Here is a 23,415-nt window from a genome sequence, read left to right on the forward strand (position 1 = left end):
CCCATGAAACAAGGTTGTGCTTTGATTGGTTGATAAAAAGGTAGGCTCCCAGGAACATGACACTGTGTTTCCTCTAGAAGCAATACTTCGTATTCCCTAATTTAGTATTTGTGATGTCTTTATAGAACACAACTACTGCAAATAACAAGGATCGACTCCATCTAAAGACACCATTGCACTTGACTTTATTTACTGCCTGTTCAGTGTCAGATATTCTGATTAGTCAGCCTTTGAATGGAGATTGGGAAATTAATGAAAGATCTTGAAAACCAAGTTTTAAACTGATGGAACTTTTATGAAGAAGTCATAAAGGCCTGGAATCAAAGATTTATAATGGGAGCCCTCATGAACCCAACTCTGTGAGGCAAATGACATCAATATCTCACTTAATCTAAAGCTCATGGGCTTCCCTCGTGGCGCAGTGGTTGAGAGTCCGCCTGCCGATGCAGGGGACACGGGTTCGTGCCCCGTCCGCGACGATCCCACATGCCGCGGAGCGGCTGGGCCCATGAGCCATGGCCGCTGAGCCTGCGCGTCCGGAGCCTGTGCTCCGCAACCGGAGAGGCCACAACAGTGAGAGGCCCGCTTGCCGGAAAAAAAAAAAAAAAAAAAAATTAAAGCTCAGCAGAATCCAGAGTCATTATTTTCTAATTTGGAGCATGACATCTTCCTAGGTGGAAAGAAAGAAGGAAGAGCAAAAATTTGAAAAATTCCAATTTACATGGTTTTAAAAAATATTCATACAGTGTTACTGCCGGGTACGACTCCAACTAAGTTTGTCAGAAATGGTGAACTGTTAAATTTAAGTTAAGCTAATAAAATCCATGAGATCCCCAACGGCCTCCATTGTACACTTTCACATAAAAGGTTAATTTATTCCAATCGATTAATTTATTAAGAACAGAAAGGGCATATTGAGATACTACTGTAACATGACTTTTTAAATTGTAAGTAAAACTACGACACAGAAAGTTCTAACCTTTCATTACTTGCCTCATTCCTTTGTAATAAATGAAAAAATTACTTCAAGGAAACCTTATTTCTTTCATTTATAATCAGAATCTTTTAACAGAAAGTGCTGTGTAAAAACTTGATGGTTACCCGCCCCTGAGATTCAAGTTATATCGGTAGCACTTAATTTTTTTCCCCAACAATATTGAATCAGCAATAATTTGTTTAAATTTAGGTGACTATCTTTTCAAAAAAAAAAAAAAACCCAATGATTCTTAGGTAACTTGTCAAAAGATAGTGTTTCAATTTTGAGGCAAGTGCTGGGTTATTATATTCACTTATGCAAACAAGTTAATTTATCTTTCACATTGAATATTATGTCTAAAAAGTTTGTATCAATAGTTTGGAAGTCCACACCAAAAATATCCCAAATGATATGGTAGATTATTAATTTAGGCAACATTTTATTTTATGTTTCAGTGGGATAATGATATTATAAGCAATTACACTGTGTCAGATAGTTGCTGAGATAGTTGCTTTGTCTGTATTTTTTCTAATTCTGACAGTAACTACATATGATAAATATTATTATTTCCATTTTATAGGTAAAGGCACTGAGGTACAAAAGGCCTAAAGATTTTGCTCAACGGGTATAGAAAGCTAATATGGGTTGTTGAAGAAACTCATTCAAATTTAGATCTAGGAAAACATCCAAATTCATTGCTTTCTGCTACTTTTTAAATTATTTATAAATAAAGCTATATGCTAATATATACTTTTTAGAATTTGGTAGCTTGTAATAGTAAATATGACATAAATCAGAATATTTCTAATTGATTAATCACTGAGGGTTTAAAGAAAGCTATTTAAAGGGTCATTAGTCATTCTTGCTTACATAAGCAGATTATCATTCTATTTTCACCTGAATATTGTCTACCACGTGGTACAGTTGCAGCACAGGAAAAATTTATCTTAGGACTTTATGACACTCTTTCCAACCCTGTGGCTGCTTTTAAATGGGATTCATACACCCTTGACAGGTTGAAAATTAAATGTGCTTTATGGATAGCTTCTTAAAAGGAATGGAAAGTATGAGTGATTGGTGTCAAATAGTTTGTCTTTCACAGCATCAAATAAATAGTATTTTCTCAGCCTTCTCTGACTCTTGTCATACTGGAATTCTTATCGTTCAAAGCGGCATGCTTCCTGCCTTCCCCACTTTCTACTCAATACCATAGCTTAATTATATTTTTCCATTGAGATATAATTCCCATACCATGAATTTACCCTTTCAAAGTGCACAGTTCAGTGGTTTTTAGCATATTCACAAGGTTGTGCCACCATCGCCACTATCTAGCTTTAGAATATTTTCATCACCCCAAAGGGAAACCCTCTGCCCATTAGCAGTCTTTCCCCATTCACTTCTCCCCACATCCACTGGCAAACACTAATCTACTTTCTGTCTCAGTAGATTTGCCTATTCTGGATATGTCATAGAAGTAGAATTGTACAATACGTGGCCTTTTGGGTCTGGCTCCTTTCACTTAGTATATCATTTTCAAGGTACATGAATTTTGTAGCATGTATCAATACTTCATTCCTTTTTATGACTGGGTGGTATTCTATTGCATGTATATATCACACTTGTTTATCCATTCATCAGTTGATGGCTTTGGGGGTTTCCCACTTTTGGTGATTCTGAATAACGTTGCTGTGAATATTCCTATGTAAGTTTCCATGGGAACATTGGTTTCATTTATCTTGGGTAGATAATTCGATCTTTGCTCTCCTGTTTCATTGCTTTTTGCCCCAGCTTCAGGAATGCCCAGAACAATAGGAACTCTTTGAATTCTTAACCGAGCTTGATAAGCCATGGCTGTCACATCTCCCTAAACATGATCTTCATTTGCCTGTCTTTTCCCAGAGCCACCCATTGGCCAGATGCACCCCCCACATGGCAGCGTCACTCCTCAGAAGAACAGCAACCTGCTTGTGATTATTGTGGTCACCGTTGGCGTCATCACAGTGCTGGTGGTGGTGATTGTGGCCGTGATTTGCACCCGGCGTTCTTCAGCCCAGCAGAGAAAGTAGGTACAGCTAGTTCCCAAGAGATGAGAAGTCACTGCTTGACCTGACGACCATCTTTTTGAGTTAGATTTTTGACGGCTCTCTTCCTGTGTGCTTCCAGAATTCACTACATGTTCCTTATCTCCTCTCCAGAGCTGGGCAAAATCTTGCCTTTGTCCATTCCAGGCCCATAACTTAAGAGGGTGAGGGCTAGGCTTGCAGAATTAATAGTAGAATCCACCTGAACACTCACTCTGCATTTCTGTTTGATTTTACTTCTTGAGACCAGATTCTTCCTTTCAAATGAGAGCAGGTATTCCTTAAGTAACACTTAGAGAGTGGACTTCACCATGTCCCTACTTATGGCCCTCTCTCTGCAATTATGTATAAAACATTGGAGATGTGTATTCCTCTAAAAGTATTTACGTGTCATGGGCTTCCCTGGTGGCGCAGTGGTTGAGAGTCCTCCTGCCGATGCAGGGGACGTGGGGTCGTGCCCCGGTTCGGGAGGATCCCACATGCCGCGGAGCGGCTGGGCCCGTGAGCCATGGCCGCTGAGCCTGCGCATCCGGGGCCTGTGCTCCGCAACGGGAGAGGCCACAGCAGTGAGAGGCCCCGCGTACCGCAAAAAAAAAAAAAAAGTATTTACGTATCCCTTTTGGCAAGAAGGCCTGAAGGCAGTTAATCAATGCTTGCTGCATGAATGACAGTATAGACTACCAAACTCAACGTAATTATAATACTATGGAATGTTTAGTTTAGAGGGAGTAGTTAGGATAGACGAGAGATTCCAGAAATTCAAAATGGTTCATATTTCCTGGCTACGGTGGATTTTCAGAAATTAAAAATTTTGAGGGGTTTAAAAATATTTTCATATCGTGCAGCTCTAGGTTATAGCACATGCAGAGAAAGATATATCAAAGTACAAAGTTTGGAATGGAAAAGGGGTTTTAACTGAGCTTATCCCCTCCCAACGATACCCCATAAACAGCATATTAACCTTGTATCAGCCAGTTGTGGGAATCAGCAATAACCTTCTGGTTATTTTCTGGCTCTCTAGCACTTTTCAAATCCAACATGATATGTCTTTTTCAGCTGTGCTCTTCTCACTGGATTGGCTACAATAGGCTTTTTCCTTAATTTTTGTTTGTTTTTGGCCTGAGGCATGGTGTTCTGCAAGTCTGAGGCATGGGCCCATAGGTGGCTGGTTTGACAACTGTATACCATACACATTGCTGGAGAAAGATTCTCTAGCAAATAATTTTCCCTCTTCCCCTGGCAATACCTCAGCCTTTCTCTCTTTTTAAAAATGCTGTGATCCTATTTGTTGATTTCTAGTGTATCTTCCAGCATTTTGAAGTAAGGTATTTAGTAACAGGGTACAGGAAGATGTACATACTGAAGAAAGTAACATAGGTATAGATGTAGTCTTTGCATTTCATTTATTTAGATGACAGGTCAAATTTTATATCCAGCTGCATTCATTTGACTGGACTGTCTTGAAGCTGATGATAGCTGGTGTGCTGGTCCATTGTTTCCGAACAGGGAACCAGACAGAATGAGATTAACAAGGTGGGTCTCCTGTGTAAGCATCTGGAAAGTCATAATTGCCCACTGAGCTTCTAGAGTGCTGGGCACTTGGTAAGACTCTGGGGGAAAATCACTGTGATTAAGTCGTTGAACAATCTCTTGGTCCAGCAATCCCAGGAAAGGGCCCTTGTAAACAAAGAATGGTGAAAAATCAAAGCTGCAGGTCTCTGAGGCAGAGCTGAGAAAGATTCACAGAAATGGAAGCACGGAGGACAGCAGTTTCTGGTCTTATTTCACGACAGTTTTAAAAACATGGATGCGTTCACAAAACGAATTGAAATAACTAAACCATCTGTAGTGAGGTGTTTTGTTTTGTTTTGATCATTTTCCTCATTGTTAGAAGAATGTTTGAGGGTTATATTGACTTGATGAACTGAGCTCCTGGACCTGTGTTGTTTCTCCACAGAGAAAATGCTAGTCTTCTCCATGTGCAAAAGTGGGATGTGGTGCTGTTTTGGGAAACTCTCAAATTGTCCTAAATCCCACCCTAAGTACTTTGTTAGAAGCTTGAAGGTTTTATATAGAAAGAGTAGAAGCTGAACCCTGGGTGTCACTTGTTTTTAAAATTAGGGAATGGGGCTTCCCTGGTGGTGCAGTGGTTGGGAGTCCGGCTGCCGATGCGGGGGACACGGATTCGTGCCCCGGTCCGGGAGGATCCCACATGCCGCGGAGCGGCTGGGCCCGTCAGCCATGGCCGCTGAGCCTGCGCGTCCGGGGCCTGTGCTCCGCAACAGGAGAGGCCACAACAGTGAAAGGCCCGCGTACCACAAAAAAAATAAATAAATAAAATAAAATTAGGGAATGATTGAAAGAATAAATCACTCCATGAATGACTGAAAACCCAAAGAAAGTGAATTTATAGCTCATATGCTACTGCCGCTTGGGTTTTTCCTCACCCCACTCCCAAAGTCTCTTAATATTTACTTGGCATATTTTCACAGTTTAGCTTCACATATTTTTCTTCAGTAACAGGCCCAATGGCATTCATCCTGATCTCTTTGTTTGTATATGTTAACAGAGAAAAAGGAAAAAAGAAAATCTCTCCTTTAAGATATTTCTGAGTTTTAGTTTAGCTTTTCTTGATTTCATTGAGAGGTCCTCCTTCCCCCACAGCACCACCACTGCACTTGTAGAACAAACTAAATAATGCAGATGAAAGCAAAATCAGTTGTAATTTGAAGCAGAAATAATGTCCATTACAGGGCTCTCAGAAATGGGAGTTTAATGTAATTAATAAGGTGAAGTAGGAGATATCCGTGTGCTTCTTCAATATCTCTTTATTTAAGGACAGCTGGAGAGTGTAAATTGTCTATGTGTTTTACTGGGGGACTTGAATTACATCCACATGGATTTGAAACATTTTTGTGTACTATCAGTAATACTTCGTTCAAGTTAGTGTCTATGCGTTTTATTCTGTGATTTATGTAATGAGGTAATGAGCTAGCTTATCTGATTGACTCACATTCTAGTTGGTAAGATTTTCTTTTTGTTATAAAATAACTAACAGAAGTTAGAACCCAAGTTCTAGTTCTGATTCTACCACTTCTTTAATTAAATTAATAGTATTTAATTACACCTAAGGGAAGACCTAGTCTCCGAATACCTGTTTCCTCAAATAAGAAATGGGACTAAATGCTTTTCTGTCAACCCTCTACCACTAAAATTCTCCATGGACTACTGCTAAATTACAAAATCACATGGTAGCATTTAGCTTCAAATTCACATGAAATAAAAATAACTGCATTTCTTTTTAGCTATTAATTAAAACATTTTGAAGAGACTTCCCTTACACATTCTGAATTAGTGAGATTATAGTAGAATATCATAATATTGAAAATTTGTGTTTTAATAAAGCTTAAATTGATGGGGGATTTTGGTGCTTTTTAACAGAGGAATAATATTTTCCTGGCCAAAATGTAGAATGTGTATTTTGATAAGTTAGAAGGTATCTACAGATACTAAAGAAAAAAATATTTGACATTGAGACTATCCTGGAAATTCTGGACACATGGTTACATGAACACGTGGGTAGATGGCCAACAACTTGTCCGAATACATTAAATTTAAATGTGTAAGTGAAATTCAAGGTTTACATGGTAAAATCACCAGTTAACTAAGCCTCCTCTTTGATTTGACGTGGACACAGCAAGTTTTAAATATCCACACGCATTCAAATCTTAACAAAAATAATTATCTTCAGTACTGAGTGAGGATCAAATGTTTCAACGCAAATGAAATCTATTGTACTTTACTATAGGTCACTCTCACTATTTTCAAAATTTTAACATTCCATTGGTTTTCAGTATTCACCACACAAGGATTTTAACTGACAACCACTTAAGACATCAATATATCTTAGTTCCATCTCGGAAAAGGCAGGTTCATTTGAGTATCTAGGAAATATTTTCTCTGGCTTTCCAATACAAGTTTTTTGTTTCGTTTTTAGTAGCAGTCAGTAGAGTAAAAATAATCAGTATAGATAATTAGGAGGCTGGAAAGCTTTGGGAAAGATTTGGATGGAGGAAAATTAAAAAAAAATAATGACACGTTTTTATCATTCAATTCAAGTGATTTCTATGTGCTTGGTGTGTGATCTACAAAGTAACAAATCTGATGAATGTTAACTCTTGAGCTAAAAACCTTTCTGCAGTTTCCCACTGACTTACTGATAGTTTAAATGTATCTGTTATGATTTGGTCCCCTCTACTTTTTCAGCTTTCCTCCCTGCCATGCCCCAGTGCGTGCTCCCTGCTCCAACAATGCAGAAGCCATGCCTTTTTTCATTTGTTTATTAAACTCCCACTGTCTCACTGATCTTTGCATTTCTAGTCCTTAGCATACTTCTTGACACATTTACTATTCCATAAATGTTCACTGAATAAACAAGTGGATACATGTTGTAAAACAATGGGTGATGTTACAGAAAGGAAGTAAAGAGAGTTTGCATCAGTATCGCTGGCGGAAACCAGCGCACACACAGGGAGCATCTGGCCAGCCCAATAAGACAAACAGTGATCAATGCAAGGTGAGTGGTATAGAGAGAGACCAGGGAAATGGTTTAGCTATTCTAAGATTACACAGACCTAAAGTGGTCAGGAAGGTTTCCTAAAGAAAACAGGCTTGAAGGGAATCTTAAAGGGTAAGTAGTTTGTAAGTAAAGAGTACTGTGAAGGCTTTGTGGGCAGAAGCAAGATCAGATAGGTGGATGGATGGATAGATAGATGGATAGATAGATAGATACAGAGATACAGAGATAGATAGATAGATAGATAGATAAAACTAACGAACAAAACCCACCAGAATTTGATTATACTCTGGAAGCTTTGCCATAGTATGAGAAAGAGCAAAGAGAGCCGTGGAAGATTCCTTGCTTTGCCTTTATTCAAGAATACATGGGTGGGAAGAGACACTCCTATCCTGCAGCTATTTTTGGAAGCCAAACGATTACTGGTACCTGTAAGAAAAGGTGTGTGGGGGGGAGGGATAAACGTGACATATTCTACATCGAATAGAAGAAACTAGCTTTATAATAAAAACAAACAAACAAAACCAAATCATTCACTTAAGACAGTGCTTCTCAAAATTTCTGTGCATCAGATTCCTCTCAAGGGCTGTTAAAACACAGATTGCTGGGCCTCATGACCCCCTTCCCCAGTTTCTGATGGGGTGGGGCCTGAGAATGCGCATTTCTAACAGGTTCCCAGGTAATGCCGATGCTACCAGTCCAAGGACCATACTTTAGGGAACATTGCACGGGGTTCACCTACGTACAAATTTTGAAGATTCCAAATGGTGAGATAGAGGAACTGTGGACCAAAACGGACAGCAGTGATTATGTCAAGGAACCAGCAGATGGGCAAAAGGTTGGGGTAACAGCTGTTCCTACAGGTTTTAGGACAAATTTCACACAATTTAGTTATGAGCAAATGTCAGTGTTATTACAACCCTGCTATATGGACCACTGGGCTACTACCAGCAGGGGAAGGAGGGCTCTCCAAGGCCAAAGCTTTTTCTCTTGATAAGAGACATTATACAAAGCAGAAGTGGTTAGATGGTCTTTCGTAGAATATATACAGAAAGGAAATAAAGTCTGCTAGAGATCTTTAGATTTTTTTTTTTGTTTGTATTGGGGTATAGTTGATTTACAATGTTGTGTTAGTATCTGCTGTACAGCAAGGTGAATCACTTCTACATATATCCAGTCTGTTTTAGATTCTCTTCCCATATAGGTCATTACAGAGTATTGAATTGAGTGTTTGCAAAGCAGAAATAGTGTCACAGATGTAAAAAACAAACTTATGGTTACAAAGGGGGGGGATAAATTGGGATTGACATATACACACTACTATATATAAAATAGACAACTAATAAGGACCTACTGTATAGCACAGAGAACTCTACTCAATACTCTGTAATGACCTATATGGGAAAAGAATCTAAAAAAAATGGGGATATTTAGATTCTTGATGACTGTCAGCTAGGTAGATAAGCAGCTGCTCAGAAGAGGTCTTGATCTGATTAAAATCCATCAGAAAAATGCCTATGAATTTCATCAGGAATAATAATTTCTTTCCAGATGGAAGTTGTAAATCATAACATACTAAAAAGGTTCTGCCTCAATCAGGTTTAGAACTTTTTTTTTAATACAATACACCTGGGGATGCTTGTTACTGAGGTCATGGGGACTGGTGAATGAATGAATGAATAAGGCATGAATGTAAGCAAGGGAAACCAGAATTCATCATTTCCTTCTAGTTTCACAAATTATTTGACAAACTTCTTTACCATAAGCTGTTTAAATATTGAGTTCTCATGGACGTTCTGACGATCTTGTCCTGGATTTGGGAACTGCTGTGTCTCTGTATGCAGTCATATAGGCACCAGGGTTTAAGTTATTTAGCATTTTGATCTGTTAGAAAGAAAGATAATGGGGTGAAATCTCCAAGTTTGAAGATGACATTAAGTTCTTCTAAGTGACCAGAGATGGATTACATAAAGAGCGACAGACTCATTTCCTGTGGGCAGGTGAAGTGTAAGGAAATGAATTCAGGGAATAAATGGTTAGCAAGAGAGTTATTATCTTAAACACAAGAAAATGATCTAGGGGTTAATGATCTAGGGGTTATTACCATTGTCTAGAGTCAGTGTGAGCCTGCTGCCAGGAATTCAGCGAAGTGCAGGTACTTGTTGAGAAAATAGTAGAGCAGAAAACCCGGCATTATTTCTCCACTAAACTACTAAACAGATATGAAGTCTGAGGTTCTTTGTTTCTCTCCTCATCAGTATGCTTCAGGAAAGACAAGAAAAAAGAATGTTAAGAAAAATTCAACGAATCACACTACTGAACATTTATTAATTGCCTAATATGTACAAAGCATCTTATCCGGTAATGGGGACACCAAAGCCATTCTCAGTGGCCTTGCACAGGTTACAGAGTCTCCACTGAGAGTAGTTGATTTGAACCATTTAGCTAACATGAAAGCAGTTATCCTCATAAAGCATTCATTGCAAGTGAGGAAAGTGAGAAAGAGGTACTTCTCTGGGCTTCTACCAAAGGTTAGATTTTAACTGTCTAAATTCTGCCTTATGAAGACACATTATTGTTTTAAAAGAAGCAGAAGCTGCAAGTGGAGATGTTAAAAATTATAAAACTGTAGAGCAGAGGTTGAAAACCATTTCTGAAAAGGGCCCAATAGTAAGTATTTTCGGCTTTGTGGGCCAGGTGGTCTTTGTTGCAACTCCTCAACAATGCAACGTGAAAACGAATGAGCTTGGCAAGATTCCAGTAAAACTTTCTTTACAGAAATTGGCGTTGGAGGCCCCAGCCCCATGGAGCTGCCTGAGCAGAGCGGCTGTAGGCAGTGCTGTGTGGGCAGAACCTGGTGTTGACGGGAACCATTTTCATCGTCTTGCTGGTGACCGTAGTCCTTAGGCATTTTTTTTTTTTTTTTTTTGGAGCAAATGGATCACTATTTCTCACAAGCACTTTACATTAACTTGGATCCTTTCTAAATTTTTATCCAAAACAGTGTAACAAAATAGTAGGTAAGAGTTCATACCAAAAAACCCCTTCCATCCCACCTTTTACAAACTGCAATCCCTTATGGCATTTTGTGTCTACAAGCCCATTCGGCACCAGTGACAGCAGAGCAAGCAAGTCCTCCACGAGCATTTGGGAACAGAATAAGTTCTGTTACACATGGGTTAGTGGAGAAGTTGGAATCAGAACTTTAGTGCTTGGAAATCATCTTTGGTCTGGACAGTTGGTAAATGCTGAATGATTTAGAAAAAAACATCTAGCCATTATCTTATCCTAACCCTGTAATGCAAGTATTTGGCCACGGAGTCTGCTTCTCAGTGTTTCCTTTTATATTTGTATTTGTGGCTGTACTTGTTAAAAGTAAGACCTGAAGCTCCAAGGTTCAGTGTAAAGATGGAGTGCTCATGAGAAAGAAAGCATAACTTGGTGAGTGGTGTAAAACCACACTGGAAAGGACTAATCATTAATGGTTCAAAATATTAAGACGAGGCAGACCTGACATGTAGACATTCGCTACCTTGTAATTGATCACAATGGGTTAAGAATCACAAATGTTTTTAATTATCCCAAGTCGGCCTAGATACTCCATTTGCAAAGCAGCGTCAGCTGTGGGGGACGTAGGCCGCCATTCCTTGCGCTGCTCAGAGCTCTGTGCTCAGATGCCCGCACTGAAGTCGGGGTCACACCAGGTAGGCCTTTGGCCATGGGCACCCTCGGGCTGGGAGGCTCTGGGGGGAGCTGGGAGGCTCTGGGGGTGACTGGAAGTGTTAGCAGTTGGCCTGGCTGAAAAAGAACTCGTCCCGCTCAAACACGTTGATCTCCTTGTCCTGCGCTTAAGTCTTCCCAGCCCGTGGCCTAGACGTCAGGGCAGCTTTTCCCATCTGGAATCTTTTCAGCCCTGGGTAGGGAGGGTGCAATAGAATTGCATGTTCACCATATAAGGCCGAGTGGCGGGTGGGTGTGTCATTTAATTTCAGCTTTGAAAATGCTGCTTTTCCTTTGCACTGTTAGTGAACTGGATTTTCCCCCCATGGAAAGGATATTTTTGTGCTTACTTTTTGTGTTTATTTTATTTTAAAGGTGCTAGGCTTAACTTTGTTATTAAATTAAAATGCTTGTCTCGTTTGTGCTCCATTCAAGCAAAGCACTGATATATATATGTGTAGTTTTTTGTTTTTTGGTTTTTTTTGCGGTACGCGGGCCTCTCACTGTTGTGGCCTCTCCCGTTGCGGAGCACAGGCTCCGGACGCGCAGGCTCAGCGGCCATGGCTGACGGACCTAGCCACTCCGCGGCATGTGGGATCTTCCCGGACCGGGGCAGGAACCCGTGTCCCCTGCATTGGCAGGCGGACTTTCAGCCACTGCGCCACCAGGGAAGCCTCTGTATACATTTTTTTTAACAACCCACACTTAATGTGAAATAACTGATGTGGGATCCTGTAACTGTTTGACCTAAGGATTTTGCTTGTAACCCTAGCATTGCGGCACTGAAACGTTCACTGTTCTGTGCTTTTGAGCAAAATATCAATTAAAACAAAAGTAAAATCTTAAAAAAGAAAACAACAGCAACAACAACCAAAAAAACACACACAAATAAGCAGTGGAGGATTTGGCCTTCAGGCCATAGTTAACTGACCCCTGCTGTAGAGAACGGCCAACAGGAACACCATGCTTTTGACTCAGCATGCAGGGAACATTGGAACCTCACTAGCCCCAAGAGGATACTACTGCTGAAAAATAACTTAACGATTGCTAAATTCTTATTGAGGAAAATAAGAGACATTTGAAGCACACTTCCAACATGACTTCTCTTTTCAAAGGATGGATCTTACTGTGTTTGAATCCAGACACTTAGTGCCTCCAAGACGACAGTATTTTATTCTCCTAAGAATGCACTCATGCAGCTTTTTGTCTTCAAACAGCCAGCTTCCCAATTGCACATGAAATTGGACAGCTGAGCTCTAGACTCTCTTCTAAGCCCCAATCTTGGCGGTTGGCACAAATCCTGGCCTTTTTATTTCTATTTGCCCTTTTGAAGCAACTCTGTCATTTATCTCCTAAACAGATGTTGCAGTCGGGTACCTTATGCCTAGCTCCAAAGATTGGCATACGGTTCCATGTAACCCCTTGTCACCTTGTGCTCAAATCTACAGCAGGAGAAGCTGGAGTAAGGTGCTCTCTGGCAGGCAGCCGGGGCCCTGGGGATCCAGCACCACATCTCCCGTAACGTGGTGAAGCTCCAGGGGAGACGAGGAAAGGCAGCCAAGACAAGTCTGCCAATTCCTGGATTTCACAAGTTTTCTCCTGGGAGCGCTTTTGTTTCCTTCCCTGCTTCGAACTTGAATTGACTGAGAAAAAAAGAGGAAGGGCCATTGAATAAAGGCACTCACATTTGCCTTCTAATTTTGTTCCGTAGGAAACGGGCCACCCACAGTGTTGGCAAAAGGAAGGGCAGCCAGAAAGACCTCCGGCCCCCTGATCTTTGGATCCATCATGAAGAAATGGAGATGAAAAATATTGAGAAGCCATCAGGCACTGACCCTGCAGGAAGGGACTCCCCCATCCAGAGTTGCCAAGACCTCACGCCAGTCAGTCACAGCCAGTCAGAGACCCATCTGGGGAGCAAAAGCACGTCTCATTCAGGTAACTTTCACCTCTCTGGCATCAGGAAAAACATCCCACTCTGCGCCCCACAAAGGAGCTCTTGACTCCCTCTTTTGTGGATATACCCTTTCCGCTAATTTGCACATCATTTACCAACAGTTAAAATAATCTGATGTAAATTTGGTTGATTAACTAGGTTTACTTTCTATTCCATCATCGCGTTGACTGCCTTTTATAACTGTAATGCTTCTTGAAACTTCTAAGAAGTAAGAGGTGATGCCGTTGGGACATACTGAAATGTGAAGGCTAAATGAACTGATTGCTTTTTGTTACGGCTTGAACAAAAGTTTTGTCAAGGCAAACTTTGAAGCTATTTTAGTTCTCTGTGTCTGTGAAAAGTTGATTTTAAATTTGCTGTCAATTCCTTGCTTTAAAAAAATCACTTCAGGGACACCTGAAGTCTGAAAACATCAACTATTCTGTTACTTTGCCCTGATTACGGTGGAGATGAACTGTCATCCCCATGCAATCACATTATATGATCACTAGCCTAGTCTAATGGAGTCTCTGAAGGCTCTGTTGCTGTACAAAGTGATCTGATGGAAAAAAGCCTGCTGTTTAATGATTTGGTGCAGAACAATCCATGTCTAGGAATAACTGAGAAATCCAGAAAGTGGTTGTAAGATATTTCAGTTTATGTGGGTCCTTAGAGTTTCAAAATGCTTATGGGGAGTTGAATAATCAACCCAATACTCTCATCAAAAAATCTCTTGGTCTACTCATGATGTTTGTTTATAGAATGAGTAGCTGTTTTAAACCAAATTAAATATTTTAATTGTTTGAATGTGTAACTGGTTGATTAGACTTTCTTGCAGAGTTGTTTAAACAAGGACTTTACCAATTTTCGATCATGAGTTGCGTATTCCTTTTCTAGACCTTAAATAATATCTCAAGCAGTGTCCCTAACTTTTGTCACTTTCAATTATTAAACTATAATCCAGTTCCATTAAAAATTATAATACGAGATTTAAATTAAAGATTCTTTTCCCCTTATGGCCAGTCAGGCTTCTGGTTCTGAGCACTGGGGGTCACAATTTGTTTTTTTCAAATCCTCCAGCACCTTGGAGGAACATGGAGTGGTAGGGTGGGACAGCAGGAGGGAGGAGCATATTCTGTTTCAGAAACACCTTTACCCATTCTTCCTACCTATCTGCTGTTTCTGGTTTTGTGTGGGGACGGAGAGGGAAAGTAAAGGAAAAATGGGAGGAGAAAGGCAAGGTGGAAGGGAAGAAAGCACAGTTTGAAGTTCTTCACTCACTTTCTGGGCACATGGGCTGTCCTCATGTGGCATCCAAATTCTCAGTGTCTTATGAAATACAAGTATGAAGTCTTTATGAGACCCTGTGGGATGCCTTCTCTGGCCAATTCCATAACCTGAGATATCAAGTCAGGACTTAACCCTCTCCCACCAGGAGCAGCTCTACCTGTCAGCCTCACTGGTCCTCCTGTGGGTCATCCGCACTTACGTGAATTCCAACAAGAGGGCTCAAGCCTGGTCAACTTTCCAAGTACCCACTTGACCCAGAGGAAGCTCCTGTATCTTTGACAGGTCAAATGATGAGAGAGCTTGTAATCCACACTGTTCCTCTCTCAGCCTTGCTTTCTTCAATTACCTCTTCCTCTGTTCAAATAGACACAGTGTAGGCCAGCAAGCCTGCTGCCTGAATAAGCTTCTACCCAGAGAATGAATGAAAGCTTCTTTTGCAGGAACCTCAACAGTCTATAGGTGTTCATTCTTGTAGCTTTGTTCCATACTGGACATCAGGAGGTGAGAAGCACCTCTGCCTCTCACTGGAGGAAATAAAATTGTCTCTCAGCCCTCAGAAGCTTTTGCTAATCATTTCTAGGATTCCTCCTTATTGATTTTTCCCCTTATCATTTATATGCTCAGATGACATTTGGGGTCAGCAAGACAAGTTTTGTTGTCTCTTACTAAGTCTTGCGAAAAGTTTAACTCCAGATAATGGCTGTTTTCTTCAGAATGAGAAGATACTTGTGCCTATTTGTCTTTAATTTGAGGACCTACTTGCCAACTCTATAATAACAGGGAAAGTAGCACTCAAAATCCTGTTTGTTAAACTTGACAATACATGAAGTATTCTCTGTGCTGTTGTGGTTAAAAGGACAAAACTCTGATTGGAAGAATTCATATTGTTAAAATGGACATACTACCCAACACAATCTACAAATTTAATGCAATCCCTATCAAAATATCCATGACATCTTTCACAGAACTAGAACAAATAATCCTAAAATTTATATGGAACCACAAAAGACCCTGAATTGTCAAAACAACCTTGAGAAAAAGGAACAAAGCTGAAGATATCAGGCTCCCTGACTTCAGACTATACTACAAAGCTACAACAATCAAAACAGCATGGTACTGGCACAAAAACAGACACATAGGTCAATGCAACAGAATAAAGAGCCCAGAAATAAACCCACACACCTATGGTCAATTAATCTACGACAAAAGAGGCAAGAATATACAATGGAGAAGGGACAGTCTCTTCAATAAATGGTCCTGGGAAAACTTTACAGCTACATGTAAAATAATGAAATTACATTTCCTCGCACCGTGTACAAGAATAAATGCAAAATGGATTAAAGACCTAAATGTAAGACCTGAAACCATAAAACTCCTGGAAGAGAACATAGGCAGAGCACTCTTTTACATAGATGGTAGCAGTATTTTTTTGGACCTGTCTCCTAAGACAAAAGAAATAAAAGCAAAAATCAACAAATGGGACCTAAATAAATTTAAGAGCTTTTGCAGAGAAAAAAAAAAAATGAACAAACAAATTGACAAAATGAAATGACAACCTACCAAATGAAAGAATATATTTGCAAATAATATTACCAAACAAGGGGTTAATATCCAAAATATATAAACAGCTCATACAGTTCAATATCAAAAAGACAAACAAACAAAAAAGCAACCCAATCAAAAAATGGGCAGAAGACCTGAATAGACATTTTTCCAAAGAAGACATACAAGTAGCCAATAGGCACACAAAAAGATGCTCAGCGTTGCTAATTACTAGAGAAATGCAAATCAAAACCACAATGAGATGTCACCTCACACTTTTCAGAATGGCTATCATCAAAAATTTACAAATAACAAATATTGACAAGAATGTGAGGAAAAGGGAACTCTTGTACACTGTAGGTGGGAATGTAAGTTGATGCAGCCACTGTGGAAAACAGCATGGAGGTTCCTCAGAAAACTAAAAATAGAACTGCCATGTGATCCAGCAGTTCTACTCCTGGCTATTTATTCAGAAAAAACAAAAACACTGATTTGTAAAGATACATGCACCCAATGTTCATAGTAGCACTATTTACAATAGCCAAGGTATGGAAGCAACCCACATGTCCATCAACAGATGAATGGATACAGATGTGGTATACATATACAATGGAATGTTATTCAGTCATAAAAAAGAACGGAATTCTGCCATTTGCAGCAATGTGGATGGACCTAGAGAATATTATGCTTAGTGAAATGAGTCAGACAGAGAAAGACAAATAGTGTATGATATCACTCATTTGTGGAATCAAAAAAATAAAACAAATGAATGTATATAGCAAAACAGAAACAGACTCACAGATATAGAAAACAAACTAGTGGTTATCAGTGGGAAGAGGGAAGGGCGGAGGGGCAAAATAGGGAAATGGGATTAAGAGATACAAACTACTATGTATAGAATAGATAAGCAACAAGGATAAATTGTATAGCACAGTGTACTATAACCATTATTTTGAATAATTTTTAATGTAGTATAATCTATAAAAATACTGAATTACTGTGCTGTACACCTGACACTAATATAATATTGTAAATCAGCTATACTTCATTTAAGGAAAAAAAAGACCAAACTTCATGTTAATGAATCATATGCTCTTTAGTGATATATAGTGTTCAGAATTTCAGTTTTATTTTTCAACAGATTTTTATTAAATTTTTAAATATGCATGTATCACTCTTTCTTATTATTTTTTATGACTCTTTAATATGACATTTTATAGAATTATAATAAATCTGTATAGAGACACCTAGCTGTACTTTTGAAGAATGTAGTTTATTTCCTGTGTTTTTATAATAAGATTTAATGTCTTTGGGGCTTAAGTACAAGTTGCAAAGATTGTGGTAAATTCATACAATTGAATATTATGGAGCTGTTAAAAATTATATTACTGAAAAAACAAAAATTATATTACTGGGGCCTTCCCTGGTGGCGCAGTGGTTGAGAGTCCGCCTGTCGATGCGGGGGACACGGGTTCGTGCCCCGGGCCGGGAGGATCCCGCATGCCACGGAGCGGCTGGGCCCGTGGGCCATGGCCGCTGGGCCTGCGCATCCGGAGCCTGTGCTCCGCAGCGGGAGAGGCCACAGCAGTGAGAGGCCCGCGTACCGAAAAAAAAAAAAAATTATATTACTGACTTATTTATTGACAGAGAAAGGTTTTTATGTTATTTTATAAAGAAGGCTACAAAACGGTATGTATAGTATAATGCCGTTTTTGAAATAAATATATTAATAGATACTCTCTTGCTTTCACATATACATACATATGCAAAAATTATAAATAAAACAATAATGGTTCTTTCTGGGTAATGAGGTTATGGTAAATTTTATTAATGTTTGTACAATGAGAACATATTGATTGGGTAACAAAAAAACCTAGATATTATTATTTAAAACATCAATGAAATGAAAAAGGCATTGGCGTTCCTGGCTAGAAATGAAGTGTTGCATCATTAATACTCAAGAGTATTGTTGTTCTTTTAGGTCAAGACACAGAAGAAGCAGGGAGCTCCATGTCTACCCTGGAGAGGTCATTGGCTGCACGCCGAGCCACCCGGGCCAAGCTCATGATTCCTATGGATGCCCAGTCCAGCAATCCTGGTGAGTAACAATTGGTACCACAATGGAGCAGTCAGGTGCTTTCTGTTTGTATCTTTTCTCTATCAATTATCAAAGCCTAATTAAGTTTTCCCTGAACTTTCTGGGCAAATGGACATAATGAAGAAGTAGTAAAATTATATCATTTATATTTGGAAGTTAGAACTTTCACTCTGTTATTGTTGTATTCGTTGTATGCGATCAGATGATCTGTCTATTGGCAATCACTTGATACATATTTAAGAAAGTATAAGAAATATGAATTGATATAAAAAGAGTTGGAATTTTTGTCATTATTCATCTTATTCTAATGACCACCTTCATGGATTTTCAGACTTAAATCACCTAGTACCCTTGAAACAAATATTGAGATAATCACTTACTACCTCCTTCTTGTTAAAGTTTTCTGTCATACTCCCACATTCACTGAAGATATTAGTATCTGGGAATCACTTTCTTTCCAATTACCTCTATGATCAATCTTGGTAATTACAATATCCATGCAGAAAATCCATCTGATGTTAGTTCCTTTATATTCCCTGCAATATGAGCTCTCTCCCACCTCAGTCCATCAATTCCATGTCACACACTAAACCGATAATTGCATCTGCTGCAGAATGTCAGTTTCTATCATCCCTTTCTCTAGCACTGTATTACTTTCTGCCACTTATTTTATTGCCCCCTGGCCAAAAATTTTTCAATCCCACTTGGACCTCCAATCCATTAACTCCACAACCTTCTCATTGTCCCTCATCTTCCTCATGTCTTTACTTCCATCCAAACTCAACTCCCATCCGTCATCAGTTATTACCTCCAGTTCCTTGCAAACACCCTCATCTCCCTTGGTTCTTCTTCCCTATCATACTCACCTAAAAAAACTCAACCCTGATTAAGTCAGCTCCTCTACCAACATTGACCATGTACCCTAACAGCTGAATTTATCTGGAGAAAAACACATAACCTGTTTACTGGGTATTTATGACCACACATCCAAGGTGAGCTGTCATCTATTTGGAAATGCCACTCATTTCTCTTAATCATTCATTGTCTCACTTTAAAAGATGAATGTCTTATATCTATTCTTACTTTTCTGACTCCCGATACCTCTCTCCTTTCCCCACTCCCAGCTAATAAGCATGCTTCTTATATCACCAAGAAAAGAGAAGGATTCAAAATGGCATCCTTATCTACCCATCAAACCGAGTTGATCTGTTTCTCCTCCTATGTAAGGCCAGCTCTTTCCCTTGAGGACATCCATTCGTCCCCACTTAGGGACTCTTCTTTAATTATCCCTTCCCTTTTTTGCATCATCAGTTTTCCTTCCTGATAACTGATAACTCCAATAAGCATATAAACATTATCTCATAACTCCTGTGTTAAAGCATCTTCCCTGAAACCACTTGCCCTTGCATCTGAAGCCCATTCCTCCCCTTTCCTGAAAATTTCTTTTAAAAGTTGTCTATACTTACTTTTTCCTCTTTTAGTTTTCCTTATTAGGTTTAATGAATTTCCACAGTCCCTCTCTACTGAAACCATGGTTGCCAAGATTATCAATAATCTCCACATTTTCTTACCAAATGGTCAATTCTCCAATGCTCAGCAAAATTTGACATAGCTTCTCACTATTTTTTCCTGGAATGTGTTCTTCACTTGAAAAGTCAGAGAGTACCCTAGGGCTCAGACTTCAAGCTGCTGTCTTCTATCTACACTAGCTTCTTAGATGTTGTCATCTAATACCAATGTGCCACTTAAATGCTCACGAATCCCAGATTTTATCCCTAGTTTACTCTCTTCCTGAAATCCACATCAATTTCCGTATAGAATATTGACTCACCTTCTCCAAATGGCTCTCTAATAGGCAAGCCATGTATGCTCCAAATGGAAATCTTGCCCTTCCATAATTCCCTCTCCCCAACTCCAAACTTGATCCTCCTATTATTTTTCCCATTCAATACATCCATTTTCTGTTCATCCATTTACTCTTGTTAAAAAACTCTAGTTTCATACTTCTTTATTCTGATTTCCTCACATCCCAAATTCAATCTTTCACCAAAATCCTATAGTTCTTGCTTTCAAAGCCTGTCCCAAATCTGACCACTCCTTTCCATCTCCACTGTTCTGACCTTATCCAAGCCACTACCATCTCTTATAGATTATAGACTATAGCTGTAAACTTGTAACTGTTCTCTTTTCTTTAGCTCTTGACCCTCCAGTAAGTTATCTACACAGCAGCTTTTCAATATATGAATTAGATCATGTTATTCCTCTTGACTTCCCATCACATGTAGAGCAAAATCCAGTGATTTCACCATGTGCTCTGAAGCACCAAGTGATCCAGCCTCTGGCATATCCCTCACATCGTCTCCTGCTACTCTTCTCTATAATCTGTTTCAGCCACGTAGCTCTCCTCTTTGTTCCTTGGACAATAACATACATTCCAACTCAGGGACTTTTCAGTTACTGTCCTATTTGCCTGGAATCTCTTTTCGTAGATGTTTACTTGGCTTTTCCCTCATTTTATTCAGGTCTGTATTTAACTGCCACCACCATGAAAGAACGTAGACCTTCCCTGGCCATTGCCTAATATCATCCTTGGTCGCTCTCAACCCTTTTTATTCTGCTTCAGTTTTCTTAATTAATGTGTATAACTATCCTACTTGCTTTATTGTGTTTGTTTGTTTATTATTTGTTCTCTGTATTTTAGCGAGCTCTATGAGGGCAGAGATTTTGCCTGCTTTCATCACTTCATATCCTCAACACCCAGAACAAAGGTTGGCACGTGGTAGGCACTCACTCGATACAATTTAGACAAATGAACGAACTAATGGTTCTTTCTTTCTACCTACTGGATGTCATGTTTCCTCTGTGTTTCAATACAGCTCTCAATTTTACTATAATAAATGTAAAACCTTACATGGAATTTATAATAAATGCCAACTGTTCAACTCATGGGGTAGATACTATTCTTATGCCTGTTTTACTAATAAGAGAACGGAGGCTTGGGAGTTTAAGTACCTAGCTTGCAGTCGCACAGCAAGTAAGTGGCAGAGCCAGAATTTGGACTCAGAAGGACTGGACTGGCTTCAGAGTTCTGCTCTCTTAATCATTAGGCTCCCAGCTGCAGTCCTCTGTGAAGCTATTGTCCTTTTTCTTTCATTCCTTTCACCACATAGAGAGACACTGTACACTTAGCTGCCTCTATTTTTTTTTTTTTTCCTTCCAGTCACTTTGCTCTTGTAACTAAGTTCTATCTGTGCCAATTTTCTGTAGCTTTCTTCTTAAAGATCATTGTGTTTCAGAATCCTTGTGGGCCTTTCTCTCCCATATATAACTTCCTTATCTAATAAGTTCCCACATCCCACTGATTATTTTTTTCTTCCACAACATCTTTTGAATCCCTGGCTCTATTCCCATTCCCAAGAGTCCTATTTTTATTCTCCTCTTTATGTCCTCACACCTGAACTGTCAAAACAGTTTTAAAATTAATCTTCCTCTCTGTTGTGTCTTCTAGACTTCTTTGTATCCTGCTTGCCAAATTTCTTCCTAAAACAACTTAAATATGGTATTTCACTCCATACATTTTCCCAATGGCTCCTCACTGCCTTCTAAGAAAAAACGACAAACCCCTCAGCATACCAGATTTAAGTCTACATTTCTAGTTTCCTATTGCTGTGTTAGACACTTGCCAAGCCAGACTGATCACCAGTCCACAAACTTGCATTGCCCTTTATTTGACTTTCCTTCTGAATACCTTTTTTCCTTTAGGAATGACTCGGTAGCTATCTCTAACAAAGTGCTATGCATCTTTCAAAGACCAGAGAGATATTGATGCTTTCATAAATTCTTTCCTCTCTGATTATTCCATCCAGAAATGAGGGCTTCCTTTCTCGTGTTTGAATGGCCTTTCTTTTTAACACTTGTGAGGCATTAATTCCACATAGTACTGCCTCATATGCTTAGGTATTCAAGTCCAAATTTTCTCTCCTCTGACAGGTCGTGTATCATGTGATAGGGAAGGAACGTATCTAATTAATCTTCACAGACACACACTGTATAACTCAATACCTAGCACAAAATTGGTACTTGCTAAATATCTGTCAGGACTTCACTGGTGGTCCACTGGCTAAGACTCCACACTCCCAATGCAGGGAGCCCGTGTTCGATCCAGGGAACTAGATCCTGAATGCTGCAGCTGAGACCTGGCACAGCCAAATACATAAATAAATAGTGTAAAAAATAAATAAATAAATAAATAAATATCTGTCAAATGAATGACTGGATGAATAAATAAATGTATTATAAGAATGCCTTGTGTATACAAATCAATTTTCCCCGCAAAGTAAAGGAGCTGTTGCAGTGGAGGATTACTGGACTGAATATCAATATTATGACATAGTATGAGGGTGTTTCGTGTTTGGTAATTGCAATCATTGTTGCTTTTGTTGTGGTCATCCATTTACAAGGCTTGGTGTCAGTCTATTTATCTCTTGTAAAAATAAAATACGGTGTGTGTGTGTGAAAAAAAAAAAAAGAATGCCTTGTGTTATAACACTCCAGTGTTTTAGGGCTCTTTTTTTTAGCAGTAATAGATAGAATAAAATAAAATTTCTGGTATACTAAGGGCAGTTAAAGTTGTTTTCATTAGACAAGAAAGGAAATAATGTGATTAGAAAGAAAGAGGAATGAAATGAAATCTAACAAGCATTGAGAACTTCTAAATATTATTCACTTGCTAAGTACCTTGCTAATTATCATTTCATTTAATCCTCACAATATTCTTACGTGGTAAGATTATCCTGATTTTACAGATAGGAAACAGAGACTCAAGCAGTTTAAGAAACTTACTCCAGGACACAACTGGGCAGCCTATGAGCCTCTATGGTATACTGCTTTTCTAAAGATAAAGATGCCTTATATTATTTATATTCATTTTTTTAACATCTTTATTGGAGTATAATTGCTTTACAATGGTGTGTTAGTTTCTGCTTTATAACAAAGTGAATCAGTTATACATATACATATATCCCCATATCTCCTCCCTCTTGCGTCTCCCTCCCTCCCACCCTCCCTATCCCACCCCTCTAGGTGGTCACAAAACACCAAACTGATCTCCCTGTGCTATGCAGCTGCTTCCCACTAGCTATATCTATAGCACCATGTTCTATAAAATGGTAATTACCAGATAAAATATAAACTACC

At 39.2% G+C, this 23,415-nt stretch overlaps 1 protein-coding gene across 1 annotated transcript in view; it reads left to right on the plus strand.

Moving 5' to 3' along the window:
- DCC (DCC netrin 1 receptor) overlaps positions 1 to 23,415 on the plus strand; it is a 776,413-nt gene that overhangs the window by 672,252 nt on the left and 80,746 nt on the right. Inside the window, 3 exon segments of the mRNA XM_073789896.1 lie at positions 2,876 to 3,038; positions 13,065 to 13,291; positions 18,103 to 18,219. Of these exon segments, the coding sequence (XP_073645997.1) occupies positions 2,876 to 3,038; positions 13,065 to 13,291; positions 18,103 to 18,219 (507 nt within the window).

The sequence above is a fragment of the Tursiops truncatus genome, chromosome 13 (assembly GCF_011762595.2).
Source record: "Tursiops truncatus isolate mTurTru1 chromosome 13, mTurTru1.mat.Y, whole genome shotgun sequence".
Classification (NCBI taxonomy): domain Eukaryota; kingdom Metazoa; phylum Chordata; class Mammalia; order Artiodactyla; family Delphinidae; genus Tursiops; species Tursiops truncatus.